Source organism: Mus musculus, chromosome Y, assembly GCF_000001635.26.
Source record: "Mus musculus strain C57BL/6J chromosome Y, GRCm38.p6 C57BL/6J".
In the NCBI taxonomy this organism is placed as follows: Eukaryota; Metazoa; Chordata; class Mammalia; order Rodentia; family Muridae; genus Mus; species Mus musculus.
Genome location: NC_000087.7, coordinates 2,096,206 through 2,116,332, shown reverse-complemented (window position 1 = coordinate 2,116,332; position 20,127 = coordinate 2,096,206). Strand labels below are relative to the sequence as shown.

At 39.4% G+C, this 20,127-nt stretch overlaps 1 protein-coding gene across 2 annotated transcripts in view; it reads left to right on the top strand.

Moving 5' to 3' along the window:
- Positions 1 to 10,158, top strand: part of Zfy2 (zinc finger protein 2, Y-linked) — a 64,235-nt gene extending 54,077 nt beyond the window's left edge. The window contains exons 6-9 of one of the 2 annotated variants that reach the window (NM_009571.2): positions 58 to 198; positions 6,322 to 6,444; positions 7,702 to 7,842; positions 8,869 to 10,158. In NM_009571.2, coding sequence (NP_033597.2) covers positions 58 to 198; positions 6,322 to 6,444; positions 7,702 to 7,842; positions 8,869 to 10,034 — 1,571 coding nt within the window. In that variant the 3' untranslated portion in view covers positions 10,035 to 10,158. Of the gene's footprint in view, positions 1 to 57; positions 203 to 6,292; positions 6,445 to 7,701; positions 7,843 to 8,868 lie in introns of both variants that reach the window. The other variant, XM_017318690.2, reaches the window with a different exon arrangement.

Sequence of the window (20,127 nt, the reverse complement as noted above, 5' to 3'; positions counted from 1 at the left end):
CTAGTACATTAAATAAATCAAGTCCCAAATTAATTTTCATAGTTTGTTTTCTTATAGGAGAAACTATACAAGCAGTAGAGAGTGAGACCGACAATGGCAATGAAGCTGAAGTCACTGATCAGAGGACTAGCATTCATGTTCCCAGAGTCAACATTTATATGTTAGCCAGTGATTCTCAAAAGGAAGAAGAAGATACTAGTAAGTACATGGCTTATTTTGAATGGAGAAGATTTTGTTTCTATAAAATCTCATTCTTTTTAAAGCAAGCAGTATAACAGCAGACCTGCATAGAGATTATTATGCTACCATATCACAAAGTACGTTAATATTTTCTTCAAGGATGTGTATTTATTTAACTTTCTGTTTGAAAATTTAAACCTAGTAATTAAGTGTACACACACACACACACACACACACACACACACACCATGTATAAATTAACTTGGTTATTTTATTTATTTACATTTGAAACACTATCCCCCTTCCTGGTTTCCCCTCCAAAAACCCACTGTCGAATCCCTTCTCCCCCCTGCATCTTTGCAGGTACTCTCCCATCCTCCCACTACAGTTTCACTATCCTAGCATTTCCCAATATAGAGGGCTTTGAGCCTCTATAGGACCAAGGGGTTCCCCCCTGTTAATGCCACATAAGGCCATCCTCTAATACATATGCAGCTGGAGCCATTGGTCCCTCCATGTGTACTCTTCCATTGGTGATTTAGTCCCTGGAAATTCTGGGGGGGTCCAGTTAGTTGCAAACTCCTTCAGCTCCTTTAGTCCTTCCCCTAACTCCTCCACTGGGGTCCCTTCTTCAGTTAGATGGTTGACTGTGAGCATTTGCATGTCTTATTGGTCAGGCTCTGTCAGAGTCTCTCAGGGGACAACTATACCAGGTTCCTATCAGCAAGCGCTTCTTGGAAGCAGAAGCAATAGTATCCGGGTTTGGTGTCTGCAGATGGCATGGATTCCTAGGTGGAGCAGTCTTTGGATGGCCTTTCCTTCAGGCTCTGTTACACTTTTTATGCATTTACTTTAGACAGGAGCAAGTCTAGATTAATATTTTAGAGATGAGTGGTTGACCCCATCCCTCAATTGGGGGGCCATGCCTAATCTCTTGATTTGATCTTAAACAGGCTCTCTCTTCACTTTGCTGGGTATTTCAGCTAAGGTCATCCCTTTTGGGTCCTGGAAGCCTCTTGTTTTCCTGGCATCTGGGACTTTCTAGTGGCTACCCCCAATTCCTCATCCCCCATGACTGCACATGTCTGTTCTGTTTTCTGATCCTCTGTACCTCTCCCTCATCTTCTCCCACACCTAATCCTGACCCTGCCTTTTTACCTCCCCCTCCTTTCTCCCTCCCAGGTATCTACCTCCTATGATTATTTTGTTCCCCCTTCAAAGTAGGAATGAAACTTTCATACTTTGGTTTTCCTTCTTCTTGAGTTTCATGTGGTCTGTGAGTTGTATTGTGGGTATTCTGAGCTTTGGGGCTAACATACACTTATCAGTGAGTGCATACAGTGTGTGTTCTTTTGTGACTGGGTTACCTCACTCAGGATGATATGTTCTAGTTCCATCCATTTGCCTGTGAATTTCATGAAGTCATTGTTTTTAATTTAATAGCTGAGTAATACTCCATTGTGTAAATGTATCACATTTTCTGTTTCCATTCCTCTGTTGAAGAACATCTGCTTCCTTCCAGCTTCTAACTATTATGAATATGGCTGCTATGAACATAGTGGAACATGTGTCCTTGTTATATGTTGGGGCATCTTTTGGGCACATGCCTGGGAGTGGTATAGCTGGGTCCTTGGGTAATACTATGTCTGATTTTCTGAGGAACCACCAGACTGATTTCCAGAGTGGTTGTACCAGCTTGCAGTCCCACCAGCAACGGAAGAGTATTCCTCTTTCTACACAACCTTGCCAGCATCTGCTGTCATCTGAGTTTTTTTTTTTTTTTTTTATCTTAACCATTCTGACTGGTGTAAGGTGGAATCTTGGTGATTTTGATTTGCATTTCCCTGATGACTAAGGATGTTGAAGGTGCTTCTCTTAGGTGCTTCTCTGCCATTCAAGTTTCCTCAGTTTAGAATTCTCTGTTAGCTTTGTACCCCATTTTTAAATAGGATTATTTGGTTCTCTGGAGTCTAACTTCTTGGGTTCTTGGTATATATTGGATGTTAGCCCTCTATCAGATGTATGATTGGCAAAGATCTTTTCCCAGTCTGTTGGTTGCCATTTTGTCCTATTGACAGTGTCCTTTGCCTTAGAGAAGCTTTGCAATTTTATGAGGTCTCTTTTGTCTATTGTTGATTTGAGAGCATAGCCATTGGTGTTCAGGAAATTTTCCCCTAGTCCATGTGTTTGAGGCTCTTTTCCACTTTCTCTTCTATTAGTTTCAGTGTGTCTGGTTTATGTGGAGGTCCTTGATGCACTTGGACATGAGCTTTGTACAAGGAGATAAGATCAATTTGCATTCTTCTATGAGCCATCACCATTTGTTGAGTATGTTGTTGTTGTTGTTGTTGTTGTTTTTGTTTTTGTTTTCTTCCTCCACTGGATGGTTTTAGCTCCTTTTCAAAGATCAAGTGACCATAGGTGTGTGGGTTTAATTCTGGGTCTTCAATTCTATTCCATTTATTGACCTGTCTCTGTACCGATACCATGGTGTTTTTATCATATTGCTCTGTAGTACAGCTTGTAACCAGGGATGGCAATTCCCCAAAAGTTCTTTTGTTATTGAGAATAGTTGTTGCTATCCTGGGTTTTTTCTTATTCCACATGAATTTGAGAACTGCTCTTTCTATCTCTGTGAAGAATTGAGTTGGAATTTTGGTAAGGATTACATTGAATCTGTAGATTATTCTTGGTACGATGGCCATTTTTACTATGTCAATCCTGCAGATCTATGAGCATGGGAGATCTTTTCATCTTCTGAGGCCTTAGTTAGTTTTTTTTTCTTTAGAGACTTAAAGTTCTTGCTGTGTTTAAATTGTTGCTTTAAAAAAATAAAAAAATAGCCTGGCGTGGTGGAGCATACCTTTAATCCCAGCACTTGGGAGGCAGAGGCAGGCAGATTTCTGAGGTCAAGGACAGCTAAGGCTACACAAAGAAACCCTGTCTTGAAAAAAACAAAAAAAAAAAAAAAAGAAAAAGAAAAAGAAAAAGAAAAAAAAAATAGAAACCAAGACATGATAGCATACACTTTTTTTTTTCCATTTTTTATTAGGTATTTCGCTCATTTACATTTGCAATGCTATACCAAAAGTCCCCCATAGCCACCCACCCCCTCTCCCCTACCCACCCACTCCCCTTTTATGGCCCTGGCGTTCCCCTGTACTGGGGCATATAAAGTTTGCGTGTCCAATGGGCCTCTCTTACCAGTGATGGCCGACTAGGCCATCTTTTGATGCATATGCAGCTAGAGTCAAGAGCTCCGGGGTACTGGTTAGTTCATAATGTTGTTCCACCTATAGGGTTGCAGATCCCTTTAGCTTCTTTGGTACTTTCTCTAGCTCCTTCATTGGGGGCCATGTGATCCATCCAATAGCCGACTGTGAGCATCCACTTCTATGTTTGCTAGGCCCAGGCATACTCTGACAAGAGACAGCTATATCAGGGTCCTTTCAGCATAATCTTGCTAGTGTATGCAATGGTGTCAGCATTTGGAAGCTGATTATGGGATGGATCCCCGGATATGGTAGTGTCTACATGGTCCATCCTTTTATCTCAACTCCAAACTTTGTCTCTGTAACTCCTTCCAAGGGTGTTTTGCTCCCACTTCTAAGGAGGGGCATAGTGTTCACACTTCAGTCTTCATTTTTCTTGAGTTTCATGTGTTTAGGAAATTGTATCTTATATCTTGGGTATCTTAGGTTTTGGGCTAATATCCACTTATCAGTGAGTACATATTGTGTGAGTTCCTTTGTGAATGTGTTACCTCACTCAGGATGATGCCCTCCAGGTCCATCCATTTGGCCAGGAATTTCATAAATTCATTCTTTTTAATAGCTGAGTAGTACTCCATTGTGTAGATGTACCACATCTTCTGTATCCATTCCTCTGTTGAGGGGCATCTGGGTTCCTTCCAGCTTCTGGCTATTATAAATAAGGCTGCTATGAACATAGTGGAGCATGTGTCCTTCTTACCAGTTGGGGCATCTTCTGGATATATGCCCAGGAGAGGTATTGCTGGATCCTCCGGTAGTACTATATCCAGTTTTCTGAGGAACCGCCAGACTGATCTCCAGAGTGGTTGTACAAGCCTGCAATCCCACCAACAATGGAGGAGTGTTCCTCTTTCTCCACATCCACGCCAGCATCTGCTGTCACCTGAATTTTCGATCTTAGCCATTCTGACTGGTGTGAGGTGGAATCTCAGGGTTGTTTTGATTTGCATTTCCCTGATGATTAAGGATGTTGAGCATTTTTTCAGGTGCTTCTCTGCCATTCGGTATTCCTCAGGTGAGAATTCTTTGTTCAGTTCTGAGCCCCATTTTTTAATGGGGTTATTTGATTTTCTGAAGTCCACCTTCTTGAGTTCTTTATATATGTTGGATATTAGTCCCCTATCTGATTTAGGATAGGTAAAGATCCTTTCCCAATCTGTTGGTGGTCTTTTTGTCCTATTGACGGTGTCTTTTGCCTTGCAGAAACTTTGGAGTTTCATTAGGTCCCATTTGTCAATTCTCGATCTTACAGAGCAAGCCATTGCTGTTCTGTTCAGGAATCTTTCCCCTGTACCCATATCTTCAAGGCTTTTCCCCACTTTCTCCTCTATAAGTTTCAGTGTCTCTGGTTTTATGTGAAGTTCCTTGATCCACTTAGATTTGACCTTAGTACAAGGAGATAAGTATGGATCGATTCGCATTCTTCTACATGATAACAACCAGTTGTGCCAGCACCAATTGTTGAAAATGCTGTCTTTCTTCCACTGGATGGTTTTAGCTCTCTTGTCGAAGATCAAGTGACCATAGGTGTGTGGGTTCATTTCTGGGTCTTTAATTCTATTCCATTGGTCTACTTGTCTGTCTCTATACCAGTACCATGCAGTTTTTATCACAATTGCCCTGTAGTAAAGCTTTAGGTCAGGCATGGTGATTCCACCAGAGGTTCTTTTATCCTTGAGAAGAGTTTTTGCTATCCTAGGTTTTTTGTTATTCCAGATGAATTTGCAAATTGCTCCTTCTAATTCGTTGAAGAATTGAGTTGGAATTTTGATGGGGATTGCATTGAATCTGTAGATTGCTTTTGGCAAGATAGCCATTTTTACAATGTTGATCCTGCCAATCCATGAGCATGGGAGATCTTTCCATCTTCTGAGATCTTCTTTAATTTCTTTCTTCAGAGACTTGAAGTTTTTATCATACAGATCTTTTACTTCCTTAGTTAGAGTCACGCCGAGATATTTTATATTATTTGTGACTATTGAGAACGGTGTTGTTTCCCTAATTTCTTTCTCAGCCTGTTTATTCTTTGTGTAGAGAAAGGCCATTGACTTGTTTGAGTTAATTTTATATCCAGCTACTTCACCAAAGCTGTTTATCAGGTTTAGGAGTTCTCTGGTGGAATTTTTAGGGTCACTTATATATACTATCATATCATCTGCAAAAAGTGATATTTTGACTTCCTCTTTTCCAATTTGTATCCCCTTGATCTCCTTTTGTTGTCGAATTGCTCTGGCTAATACTTCAAGTACTATGTTGAAAAGGTAGGGAGAAAGTGGGCAGCCTTGTCTAGTCCCTGATTTTAGTGGGATTGCTTCCAGCTTCTCTCCATTTACTTTGATGTTGGCTACTGGTTTGCTGTAGATTGCTTTTATTATGTTTAGGTATGGGCCTTGAATTCCTGATCTTTCCAAAACTTTTATCATGAATGGGTGTTGGATCTTGTCAAATGCTTTTTCTGCATCTAACGAGATGATCATGTGGTTTTTGTCTTTGAGTTTGTTTATATAATGGATTACATTGATGGATTTTCGTATATTAAACCATCCCTGCATCCCTGGAATAAAACCTACTTGGTCAGGATGGATGATTTCTTGATAGCATACACTTTTAATCCTAGCACTTGAAAGACTGAAATAGGGAAATTTTGTGGTAAATTGAATTTCAGAATAGCCTAGGATTATTAGGTAAGATTTTTCCTTGAAATCACAAATAAAGATAAATTATTGGGTATAAAATGTGGAATGTACTCCATTTTCATTGAATACTATAATTTTTGGAAGTAATTTATTTTTGCTGATATTATACTAAACATAGTCACAAAAAGGATAATTTGTATATAGATATGGCAAAATAAATGAGTTTTCTATAGAAGTAATTGTAGGAGATGAAGATGCTGGTGGCACAGCTGCAGATACTCCTGAGCATGAGCAACAGATGGATGTCAGTGAAATAAAAGCAGCTTTCCTACCTATTGCATGGACAGCAGCTTATGGTAAGTAACAGCGTGAAAATTTAATACTTATTTAGTTATTCTTGTTGGAGGTATGGAGTACATGAGGATGTGTATGAATGTGGATGCATGGATGGGCTCATGTATGTAGAGCCAGTTGTGTAGCATTAGTCCAGGACAGATGTTAAGACATGTCTAATCATTCCAGATAGAGAAACAATGACAGAAACCAAAATATGAATATTGTTGATGTCCAAATTTGTGAGCCCTTCAGTTTATTGAAGCTATTTTTAGGAATCCTGGGTTACTTACAGGAAGAGAAATGATCCAAAGACAGCAAACTGCTTTGCTAGAACCTATCTCAACATGGCAAATGAAATCTGGAAACCTGTGTAAACATTTTGACAAGCTGAAGACTGTTGTAGGCAGTATTTCTCACTTCCAGGTAGCACACCTGTTCTGAACTTCTTCAGGGTCACTTAGCCTATCTGACAGTTCTTTCTACCTTTCCTACTGCTTAATTAAATATGATTAAGGCAAAAGGGACACAGTGTGAACAATCAGTTTCAGGGACTTCCTGAAGCTTTTGCTTTGTGTACTGAGCTTCAAGAACTTTACCTCAGTCTAGAAAGCTTTGCCTCTGTTTAAAACATACCATTGTTTAGCAAACTTCTCTGTAAAATAGAAACTGCTTCACAATGGAGACCAACGACAGCCTTTTGTATTGTTTCTCAGGAGATAAAATCTACCTTGTTTTTTGAGACCTGAAGCTCAGTAGGCTAGCTGGCCAGGAATCCACTTGTCCCTGCTTTTCCAGTACTGGGATTACAAAATGTACCTCTATATTCAGCCTTAAAAAAGAAAAAAAAAAAAAAGCCAAAAACATGGTATCAGTTTCAAACCCAAAGCCTCACACAAGTACTTTCTCACCTAAGTAAGCTGTCTTTCCAGCCTCTTACCCATTTACAAAGAAATGGTTTCTGAGATCTTAAGATCTTATTTTAAATTCAGTAAGTGATTAAAAAAATAGGGAACTAAGAATATATAATTCAAATTTTCTTTAACTTTTTCCTAATTAAAATTACACATACTTTGTACCTGGAATTTGCTTTCTTTTGTATTGGCATCTAACTTTACAGTTTTGGCGAACTACCAACTAAATGTATTCTTAATTCCATTTCATTAAAAAAGGTGTTTCTGACATTATTAATCGGATCTTACTTTTCACTGTTGTAGTACTCAATAAATACTTCCTAATATTCTGTACTATTTTATCATGTTTTTGGTGTACATTGTTAGATAATAATTCTGATGAAATTGAAGTGCAGAATGCCACTGCCAGTGCTATGTTACACCATGATGAATCTGGTGGCCTTGACAGAGTACCAAAACAAAAATCAAAAAAGAAAAAAAGACCTGAATCCAAACAGTACCAGTCAGGTAAGGAAGAAATAATTCTATTGTGTACAGTGTTCTAAAATTATATGAGGAAATGCTGTTGCATGTTGACATGAGTATAATGTTTTTTTTTTGTTTGTTTTTTTTTGTTTTGGGTTTTGTTTTGTTTTGTTTTGTTTTGACTAATCACCACCTGGTAGCTTTTGTGCATTGAATTTGAAAATTCAAGTTTTCATTCACTGATAGTCATGAATAGCTTGCTTTGGAAAACAACAAACAGACTGTAGATCAAATATTAAGGAAAAATTACTTAACTTCCTGGTTGTTTTGTTTAAACAAAAAATAAAGCCATTAATGTTATCCTTTTTTTAATGGGATCTCATATTTTAGCCAAGACTAACTTAAAACTTGTAGCAACCCAGCTTCCTCAAGGTGTGATTATTGTTATGAGCCCTCATACTTGACTATTAGTTTGCTTAATGTGAAGCTAAAACAATCACTCTTTTCTTTATTTTCTATGTTTTGAAGACATATCTCTCCTTTGCAGGTCAGGCTGGCAATGAATTTGTGGTCCTTTTGCCTCTTCCCTCAATACTTGAAATTATGGGCCTCTAAACATAGCATTTAAACAAACATATCTTAGAGAGACAGGAGAGCAGTTTGTTAACAAGATGTGACTCTTTGTTGAATTCATTTTAAGATGTGTGTTTAGGAAGAATATAGCTATGTGTATTCCATTTTTATAAGCACTGTTGGAATATGTCAGAGATTACTAAAAGTTTGGGGTTCAGGTTATAGTGAACCTAATTAAGTATTTAGCTTTATTTGAAAATTATTTTTCTATAGGCCTCTAATGTGATAAAGCTTCATTGATTTTTTTTAAGTGGAAGGAATGAAAGTAATCCAAGCATAGTGGATCAGGTTCTTTTCTTATGATTACATTATATATGTTGAAAATCAGTTAAAAGAATGTTAAAAACTGATAAAGTTTAGAAATGTACTTTAAACTTAGTGAAGAAACAAAAAGGTATGTAGTTTAATTTTTTTCCTGTTTTGTTCCCTTCTTAGCAATATTTGTTGCTCCTGATGGACAAACTTTACGTGTCTATCCTTGCATGTTTTGTGGGAAAAAATTTAAGACCAAAAGGTTTTTGAAAAGACACATAAAAAACCATCCTGAATACCTTGCTAATAAAAAATATCACTGTACTGAGTGTGATTACAGTACCAACAAGAAGATAAGCTTACATAATCACATGGAGAGCCACAAGCTAACCATTAAGACAGAAAAGACCACCGAATGTGATGACTGTAGGAAGAATCTTTCTCATGCTGGGACAATGCATACAGAAAAAGGAGTCAACAAAACATGTAAGTGTAAGTTCTGTGACTATGAAACAGCTGAACAGACATTATTGAATCACCACCTTTTGGTGGTCCACAGGAAGAAATTTCCTCACATTTGTGGAGAATGTGGTAAAGGTTTCCGTCACCCATCAGCACTCAAAAAGCACATACGAGTTCACACAGGAGAGAAGCCCTATGAATGTCAGTATTGTGAGTACAAGTCTGCAGACTCTTCCAACTTGAAAACTCATATAAAATCTAAGCATAGTAAAGAGATACCACTGAAGTGTGGCATCTGTCTCCTGACTTTCTCAGATACCAAAGAGGCTCAGCAACATGCCGTTCTGCACCAAGAAAGCAGAACACATCAATGTTCACATTGCAACCATAAGAGTTCAAACTCAAGTGATTTAAAGCGACACATAATTTCCGTTCACACAAAGGCGTATCCTCATAAATGTGACATGTGCAGCAAAGGATTTCATAGGCCTTCAGAACTCAAGAAGCATGTGGCTACCCATAAAAGTAAAAAAATGCACCAATGTAGACACTGTGACTTTAAGAGTCCAGATCCATTTCTGCTTAGTCACCATATTCTCTCAGCTCACACAAAGAATGTTCCATTCAAGTGTAAGAGATGTAAAAAGGAATTTCAACAACAGTGTGAGCTTCAAACGCATATGAAGACCCACAGTAGCCGAAAAGTCTATCAGTGTGAGTACTGTGAATATAGCACCAAAGATGCCTCAGGTTTTAAGCGCCATGTTATCTCCATTCATACGAAAGACTATCCTCACCGCTGTGACTTCTGCAAGAAAGGATTCCGGAGACCCTCGGAAAAGAATCAACACATAATGCGACATCATAAAGAAGTTGGCCTGGCCTAAGTGTGTAATCCTAACGTATGGGGACATTGGCATTCAGGCAGGAAATTCATTTTAAAAGTAGGCATCCTTGTTCACATTCAATGTCATGAATTTGTCAAGTGAATATAAATATGATATTGCTTCGATTTGACTTTATGTTTTATTAAATAGGGTATTCTATATATCCTTTACAGACTGACAAAGTGAGAGAAATTTTAACAACACAATCCCTATTCTTGTATTGAGTTTTTAGTCTCAGAAGCCTAGCTACCATACCTTACTCATCTTGGTGGTATTTTTCTTACAAAAAAAAAAAAAAGAAAGTAATATAAGTAACATGAGAAGTAGCATTGATACAAAATATATACATTGCTAACATAAATGAGAGGTTTTTTTTGATGTGTCTCACTGTGAAAATAGGGAAATAATTTCCTAGTCTTAATATATTTAGAGTTTTGACAATGCAACTCTTATTTGAGTGTCTACCACTGCTGATTACAAGATATTGACTGGATTTGGGCTTAGTTTTCATTTTTGTTTAGTCATCATTTTCATTTGGCTTGTAGTATTTTTTTTCCTCCTATATAACACATTTTGAAAATCTTAATGAAAATATTTGTTTTTTCTTGTTTTGTTATGACTTGTTGTTTGTCTTGAAGTTTTGTTCTATAAACAAGAACTAATATAGATTAAGTTTTGCAGATTTGTAGAAGTCCATTGTGACTAAAATGTACTTTATAAGTTTGGCATTGAAATGCAGTTTAAATTTTAGGTATATCTGTCCCTTCCTTAAAATAACAAATTTTTAATGAAATTATTTAATTTACAATAGCCTCAAAAAACCCAAAGATATATAATATAGTTTGTATACTTAGTATTCAGAATAGCTAAAACTCAAGTGGAGAATTAGAAAGAGTAAAAATAATGGTATTCTCCTTGACCTTAATAGTTGAAAAACAGAAGGTAAAGTTTTTTTATAGATAGAATATTTTAATACAATTTCAGCTTTGTACTTGAATTTTTTTGGAAAGCTGTAACACAGGACTTTATTTTTCTTTGAATCTTCTCTTTAATGGACAGAAAAACATAGAAGCAGTTACGACATTTTACAAACTTAGTAAGTTCTCTAAGAATATAGAATGGGCAATTTCAGCCAGTCTTTTATTTTTCTTAGCTTTTTTCCTTTGATAGCATATATATTGGTATTCACTAGAAAATAAAAAATGGTTATTTTCATTTTTGAGAAATAACAATTTAAGGCATTAAATTACATTAATTACTTGTAATTAATTAATGTACTTGTATTACATATTAAATGAATCCAGCTTATTGGATTTGACTATTATAAATTTTGAAGAAAACATTTCTTTTATTCCTTTACTAAGCTACTGGTATGTGGGAAGAACTTTCCTATTTGATAAGCAGCACCTTTGGCTCTTATGGTACTTCATATTCTGTTTCTGCTGCTACTTTTATTTTTGTGCCAGTGATACTTATTATTAACTGATATATTCATAGGATTAGAACTCTTAAGTAATTGATGCTTGACATCTTCTGCAATATGCTAGATTTAAGTTCACTGCTAAAATTATTTAGCTACATAAGAATTAGGTTATTGCTAAGCAAAGGCCAGACTGGAACCAACCCTACCTTCTAACACCTTTGTTTATCCTCTTCAGAATTTAGTTACTATTCAGTGTAGTGTTCTGTAAAACTCTGTTCTTTATAGCTAAGAATCTGTTCATTTTGCTGTTTCCTGAAGTAACATAAAAGTATACATTTGGGTGAAAATCTTAACTATAAGAGTTTAAATAAACTTAAAATAGCACTTTTTAAACTTTGTATTTCTTATAGTTACACTTAATTGTTTTATTTTAGTATATCTTAGTATATTAGATTTTTGAAAAGTAATTAAAAGTTTGGTAAAGAAAATATATTTACTGGTAAAGTGATATATTTACTATAAAAGTATTGTTTGATTTTGTTTTAATGATTACCAAAGATAGAAGACTTGTTCTAGCCAAAACTTTATAAAAAATACAAAGTCTTAAAGGAAATTAATTTGAAATTGCCTGTTAACTATTCCATCTTTTCTTTTACACATTATGAAATAAAACAACATGCTTAAAAGAAGTAATATTGTCAATGTGTACTTGAGAGTAACATACAGAAATAAAATAAAATTATTTTCCTGTTAATAAGTGTTTATTGTATTTGATACCAAGCAATAACAACAGTTAATGGGAAGAAAGTGTGTCATTTTTTGAAAAATATATTTGTGCATGTGTGTGTGTGTGTATGTGAGGCATAGTATACATGTTAGAGATCAGGAACAACTTGTAGTTTGTTTGGGTTTTCATTTATTTTGTCATTGTTGTTATTGTTTTATTTTGTTTGCTTGATTGTTTGTTTCTTTTTGGAGACTGGGTTTCTCTATGTACTCTTGGCTGTCCTAGAACTTCTGTAGACCAGGCTGCCCTTGAACTAAGAGATCCACCTGCCTCTGCCTCTCAAGTTACAGGGGATAGCCTGTAAGAATAAATTCTCTGTTTCTATCTTTGGGTCCCAGAGAGATTTGTCAGGGAGAAATGTCCCAAAGCACAGAAGAAAAGCACCCTTTTACAGATGATGGGAACCTGATAGGGTATGAGGTAGCTTCCTGGTACACCTGTGTGGCTTTCATAAGGAAAGTAGACAAAGCAGGGACATTTGTAATAACAGCCAGTAGAGCATGAGAGACAAAGAGGACAGAGCAGGTAGAGAAAACAACTGGACAGGTGCAATTGTCTTAGTAAGTAGAATTGCCCAGGTGATGAGTCTCAAAGAATATAGTAGAGATATGCCCATAGCCAGGTGAATGAGAGGTGCTTATGAAGTGGGCAGCCAAAAAGAGTATAAAAGGGAGAGAGGACACTTGCTGCGTAGGTGAGGAGAGATGGAGTTAGATAAGGTGGAGGGAAAAAGCAGCTGAAGAGGTAGACTCCAGAATCAAATTTGATGGGTGGAGCCACTACCAGTTTTGGACACCAGGTGAATGAAGAAAATAAGAAACAAAAAGGGAATACCTGCTCCTAGGTATGGTGAACAAGAAAGTTTATTGAAGATAAAAGGGAGCACATAGCCAGAGGCAGGGACATCTGGAGAGTTCAGAGTAGTCATGACCCTGAGCCATGTGGGAGAAAGAGAAAGGGGAAGAGTGGGAGAGGAACCAAGTACAGCAGCCAAGAGGACAAAGACACAAAAAATACAAAAAAAAAAAAAAAAAAAAAAAGAATGGGTAACCAAAATGTCTGATGTGTGTGTTTGTGTTTATTTCATGTGTGTGTATTTCATATGTGAGCTTCTGGGGGAAGAGCAAGCCTAACACCTAGGCAAAAGAGTTCAAAATAGAGGGTGGGGTGTGCCAGCCATACCCATTAATGGGTAGGGACTGAAGAATTCTGGGAGAACCTATAGGCCAGGTCTACTTTGATGTGTTAAGTAGGCTTCTAGCCTCTTGTCCTGAAATTCAAACAGGATCTGGCTTGTTATCACCCAGTTTTACACTTAATATATTTTCTGCATTTCATCTTTCCATCCTGTACCATTCCTCTATGATAGGGAAAGTAACAGCTCAGGATCCTCAGCATTAAGTTCTCAGCCCAAAGATGAATTTATCCCAGAGAAACAAGGGGCAGGGATAAGAGAAAAAGATGGAGGAGGAAGGAAGGAAAGAAGGAAGGAAGGAAGGAAGGAGGAGTATTTGTCCCGGAAAGGAGCAGGACAAAGGATTACTTCTTTTTTTTTTTTTTCTATTCTTAAAGTATTTACTTTTATTTTATTTTTTAATTTTTTTACTAGGTATTTTCCACATTTACATTTCCAATGCTACACCAAAAGTCCCTCATACCCTCCCCCACACTCCCCTACCCACCCATTCTCACTACTTGGCCCTGGCATTCCACTGTACTGGGGCATATAAAGATTGCACGACCAATGGGTCCACTGATGGATGACTAGGCCATCTTTTGATACATGTGCAGCTAGAGACAGGAGCTCCGGGGGTACTGGTTAGTTCATATTGTTGTTCCACCTATAGGGTTGCAGATCCCTTTAGCTCCTTGGGTACTTTCTCTAGCTCCTCCATTGGGGGCCCTGTGATCCAGCCAATAGCTGACTGTGAGCATCCACTTCTGTGTTTGCTAAGCCCTGGCATAGTCTCACAAGAGACAGCTATATCAGGGTCCTTTCAGCAGAATCTTGCTAGTATATGCAGTGGTGTCAGCTTTGCAGGCTGATTATCAGATGGATCCCTGGATATGGCAGTCTCTAGATGGTCCATCCTTTTGAATATTGGACATGGTTTTATTACATAGGTGGTTATTTGCAGATGGGGCAGCTGGGTGAACTGTTACTACACATAGTCCTTGACCACTGGTAAGGTGAGCCTAGTGCTCTGTTGTTTCCACCGGCATGTTGTGGCTTCGTCATAGTGATTGGTTGCCTTTATAAATGTCATGCATTCATAGTAAGAGGGTGCCACATCATAACAGAGCCAACATGATTTAGTGCCTTCATGGTTAGTTATATTAGTAACTCTGAAAGCCTCTTGAACTAGATGGGTCAGGTTGAGGAGATCAGTCTCAGTGACTCTCTTCAAAGAAGTCTCAGTACCATGTAAATGGGGCAATGGTGATGGTCTAGGGTTTATTTTAAATAGCACCAAGACTTCGTTGGGGCCTAAAGGAGTGTAGGGGATCTCTATTATTAATTTGATAGTGAATAACAATCCCTTATCACATCATTCTTTGTAAAGCCTAAGACCCCAAGTCTATCCTTTTGTCTATTCTAGAGCTTGCTTCCCTGGTGAAAGTAATACAGAGCAGATGGCACCAGGCACGTAGGGCTCTAGGGTATAATTGGCTTTTACTTTAATAATAATCCCAGCTTGAGGTGGGGTTCCAGTAGGCCTCATCTGAAGCCTCACAACCCCAGTTCTTGCAGAAGAAGTGGGCCATACCTCCGCACTTTGGATTGAGGGACAGCCTCTGGTGGAACCTGAGACAGACATAGAAGGGGTGGGTTTGGAGCATGCTTCTATCAGATCGGGTAGAGCAACTTCCCCAGGGGTCTTTCTGATGCTGTCTACATACAGAGAATTGTTGAAGGTGCCTTCTGAGTATCAGAATACCGCCCCAGGCCACAACCATGAGGGGCTCCTATAGCCATCTTAAAGATGTCAGTGGAAAGGACAGGCTACCAGGTAGATGGAGTGGTGACCTTGGATAAGCTCTAAATAGTGTCTCCCACCTCATTTATTACTTGCCAAGTTAGGTTATGTGGCTGGTGGGGACTTGGGCTGGTAAAACACTAGAGGAGGATGTTAAGGCACCATATCTGGAGAAGGACTTGCATCTTTAGGCTTCCTGGTGATTTTTAGTTTCAGAGGGTTCCCTGTAGTCTGGGCCTTCTAGGTCAGGTTGTCCTCTGGAACTTTGGTTTCTGTTGAGGGGACAGGCTTCACATGTGAGTGATTTTGTCCACTTTAACAGTACTAAGTAGGGTCCTTTTCACCGGGGCTCAAGGGTCTGGCCATGATGTCATCTCACGTAGACTAAGACTCCAATCTGAAATGGATGTGATGCCTCAGGCATGTGGGGTTCGTGGGCAGCAGCCAACTGGAACCATACTTTTTTCAGCACCACCTGTAGACCTTTTAACCTAGCATATAAATCATTATTACTATGGAAGGTTGGCTCTATAATGTCCTTCAGTAGAGTTAGGGGTTCTGGGGTCCTATACAGGATTTCAAAGGGTGTCAAACTGAAATGGGAAGTGGTATTTCTGACCCTAAACAGGGCTAGGAGAAGGAACACCACCCAGTCTGCTCCAGTCTACATGGTCAACTTAGTCAATGTCTCCTTTAGAGTTCTATTCATTCTTTCTACCTGCCCTGATCTTTGAGGTCTATAGATACAATGTAATTTCCAATAGACCTTCCTGGACACTCCCTGACTTTCCTTGGCAACTAAGGTAGGGCCGACCTTAAGGTAGGTCTGACCTCCTATCACCTTGGGTACTCCAAACCGAGGAAGGATCTCTTCCAGTATATTCTTAGCAACTAAGTAGGTCGTCTCCTTCTTAGTGGGGAAAGCTTGTACCCATCCTGAAAAAGTATCTACAAACACTAGAAGGTACTTACAGCCGTTCTTGCCTGGTTTTACTTCAGTGAAGTCCACTTCACAGTAGGTTCTCCATCTATCTCCTTGGAGTCTCTTACCCAGGGCAGTTTTGCTTCTGCAAGCATTTACCTTTTGGCAAGGCACTCAGTTGTGAACAATTTGTTCCACCAGATGTTGTAATCCTGAAATATAATACTTAGATTTCTTCTTCTGACCCTTGGTTATGTTATACCTTGTCAGCTACTTGCACTAATTCTCTTAAGGACCTGTCTTGTAAGCCTTCAAGTTTCTGCAACTTTTCCTGTTCTCTCTGCTAAATTGGTAGATAAAGTCAACAGAACTGTTGCCTTATGATCTTCACTGCTAGGATCATAGGGGGGAAATTGGCAAAAGGCCTCCATGTGTCACTAGGAAGGCAGAGGGGGACTCATTCGGCCCCTGCACCACTTCCCTTACCTTAGTCAAATTGGTGGGGTGGCATGCTGCCCCTCTGAGACCTGCCATCAGAGCCTGGTGGTAGACCTTCAGGTGCTCCCTACCTTCCGTGGTGTTGAAGCCCCAGTTAGGTCTGATCAATGGGAAGCCTGCATTAATATCCACAGACAGGACGGAAGGATGCCGCTTCCTCCCCTGGGACATTCTTCCTGGCCTCCAAGAGGATTCGCTGTTTTTCCTCTGTGGTAAAAATTACCTGAAGCAGTTGCTGACAATAATCCCATGTGATTTAATTAAGTTCGTCAGACCCTGAGGATTCTCAGAAAATGAAGGGTTATGAGTTTCCCAATTATATAAATCAGCCGAGGAAAATGGCCAATGTTGTAAGGATTGATGACCCTGCTCATCAGGGGACCCTAGGCTCAGAGGGGCAGAATATGGGTTCCCTCAGGCCTCCCTGCCCCCCGCCCCCACCCTGCTGTTTCTGAGTCCCTTGGGCGGGTCCCTCTCACCAGAGAAGGGACGAGGATGTTAAGTCTCCTGGTTCCCCAGGCAGGACGGTAAGGCTGAAGGCCCTTCAGCTTGAGCAGCCTGAGGACAGAGAGAGGGAGGATAAGGGGGATGGAGATCAAGAAGGAGACAATCAGTATCCTTAGTGGGGAGAACCTCTTTCTTGGGCCTGTCTTGAAGGATGAGCGAGGATTCATGTGGGTGTTGGTCCTGAAAAGGAAACAAAAGGGCGAACCCACAAAGGAGCATCAGTGACCAGATCTTTCCACATTATGATATATGGGCTCTGGTCGGTGTACCGCTTAGAGCCAGAGCCAAAAATATACCTCTTGATAGCCAATATAAGAGGCAGAGAGAAAGAACCCCCAGGAGGCCATCTAATCTGGAAGGTGGGCCACTCTGAGGAGCAAAATGTAATTCATTTATTTTTCTTTACATCTACTGAAAGATTGTGAGCTCTAGTCTTAACCTCCTTCCAATGTTCTAGAGTAAATCTCAGATGGGTGGAAGGTCCATGTCCCAATCTGTCCAAAAATAACGTCAGTCCTAGTCCACACGCAAAAAGAGAAATGAAAAATAAAATACCAGTGTGCTCCTGTCATGAGCACCACAGAAGACACACTGAATAACTTGGTAGTGGACTCTTTGCCACTAACCCTAGATGAAGTTGAACCCTCTAGGATCTGACTTCCCGCTGAGAGTCTGGAGCATCCTCCAGGACTCTCCTTGCCATGGCCTTATGGCACGTCTATCCACCGCTTCTGGCAACTCCTGACAGACAACTCCTTCATGGAGTCTTCAGAACCAAAACCAAGCTGATCACCAGCTGATTAGAGTCAGAGAAAGTAGAGAAAGGCACACACAAGACAAACATGGTAACTGCTCAAGCGGTCCTCTGGTCTCCAGTCACTGGTCCTGGAGAAGGACAGCCCTTTTCTCTTCCTGTCTCCCAGCAATCTGAATAGTCTCCACACTCTGACTTAAAACATTTATTAATATTCTCCGCTCTACTCCTTAGCACTGTTCTCATTCTGTTGTATAAAATCTTTTAAATCCTTTCCCAAGCCTCCTGGGTTTTTCCCCAGGGCACTGTTTTTCTGCGTGGTTGTTGTTTTGTGAAGACACACCAAATGAAGGTACAATTGAAACTTAACATAGTAGTAATGATAGCTGGCAAAATGTCACTTTCCTTTAAATCCACCCTTTTCAAATGTTCAAAATAGCATCACATACAATCCAAGAGCAATTTGCTGTCTTTTGCTGTCTTTTATTTTCTTCTTTAGAAAACTGCCTTTATTCTATTAGTTGGAGAAATTAACTGGTTCAGAAAGAAGTATAGTCAGGTGGAGAGAAGAGGTCTCTCTAGCCCCACCCACAGCCACCCATAAGAATTGTGGCTCCTCTGAGAGGCAACTTGGATATAGTGTGGAGAAAAGAGCACTATGACTTAGAGCTAGACCCTGCAGTCCACCTTAGAGGGCTATGTCAGCTCCAAAGTATAATTGCTTCAGGGGTCAAATTCCTATTTATTTAGTCCAGTCTGGAAAGGAGTACTGGAATGATATATAGGGCTGAATAGGGAGGTATGGCCATATTTTATCAGAGAAAGTGACAAAATGAGAATTTTAAAACTGAACTTTCCATCTGACTTTTTTCCAAATGCCCTTGAAAGAAAGAAGAAAGAAGAAAGAAAGAAAGAAAGAAAGAAAGAAAGAAAGGAAGGAAGGAAGGAAGGAAGGAAGGAAGGAAGAAAGAAAGAAAGAAAGAAAGAAAGAAAGAAAGAAAGAAAGAAAGAAAGAAAGAAAGAAAGAAAGAGAAAGAAAGAAAGGAAGGAAGGAAGAAAAAGAAATGAAGAAAGAGAAGAAACAGCAGCAGCAGCAATAGTTTCGGTGGGAATGACAAATATCAGTATTAGGAAGTCCAATTATACAAAAAATACTACATCTAGTCTGGGGTAGATATACTTATGTTTTGGTAACATACATTACTATAAGGTAACTAACATGAGACTACAGAACTGTGTAACTCTGCTACAGCTGCAGTGGTCTTGGGCATTTCTGGCTGAGCAAGTTTGCAAAAAATTGGATGCCCATCCCAGAGCTCTGCCAGTGGAGTCTGTTCAGAAGTAAAGCTCTGGAGTAGTGACTCACCAGTGTTCTTGTAGCTGACAGAAAATAGGCAGGATATGTTTATTATTAAGTAGTTACAGCCCAGTTCACAAAAGTCACCAACTGTTTCTCTTTCTAGAAAGAAGCAGGAAGTTAAGAAATTCTTTGAACACATGAACCTCAAGAAGAAGGAAGACCAAAGTGTGGACACTTTGATCCTTCTTAGAAGGGGGAACAAAATACCTATGGAAGGAGTTACAGAGACAAAATTCGGAGCAGAGACTGAAGGAATGAACATCCAGAGACTGCCCCAGCTGGGGATCCATCCCACAAACAACCACCAAACCCAGACACTAGGCAGATGCTAACAAGTGCTTTCTGTTAGGAGCCAGATTTAGCTGTCTCCTGAGAGGCTCTGCCATGCCTGACAAATACAGAGGAGGATGCTCACAGGCATCCATTGGATGGAGTACAGGGTCCCCAATGAAGGAGGTAGAGAAAGTACCCAAGGAGCTAAAGGGGTTTCAGTCCCAAAGGAGGAACAAAAAATGAACTAACGAGTAACCCAAGAGTTCCCAGAGTCTAAACCAACAACCAAAGAATACACATGGTAGGATTCATGACTCCAGTTGCATACGTAGCAGAGGATGGCCTAGTCAGTCATCAGTGGGAGGAGAGGCCCTTGGTCCTATGAAGGTTTTATGTCCCAGTATAGGGGAATGCCAGGGCCAGGAAGTGGGAGTGGGTGAGTGGGTGAGCAGGGGGAGGAGGAATGTGATAGGGTGGATTTCAGAAGGGAAATGAAAAAAGGGGATAAAATTTGAAATGTAAATAAAGAAAATATCTAATAAAAAAGAAAAATTTAAAAATTAAAAGAAAAATTCTTTGAATTAGCGGCTA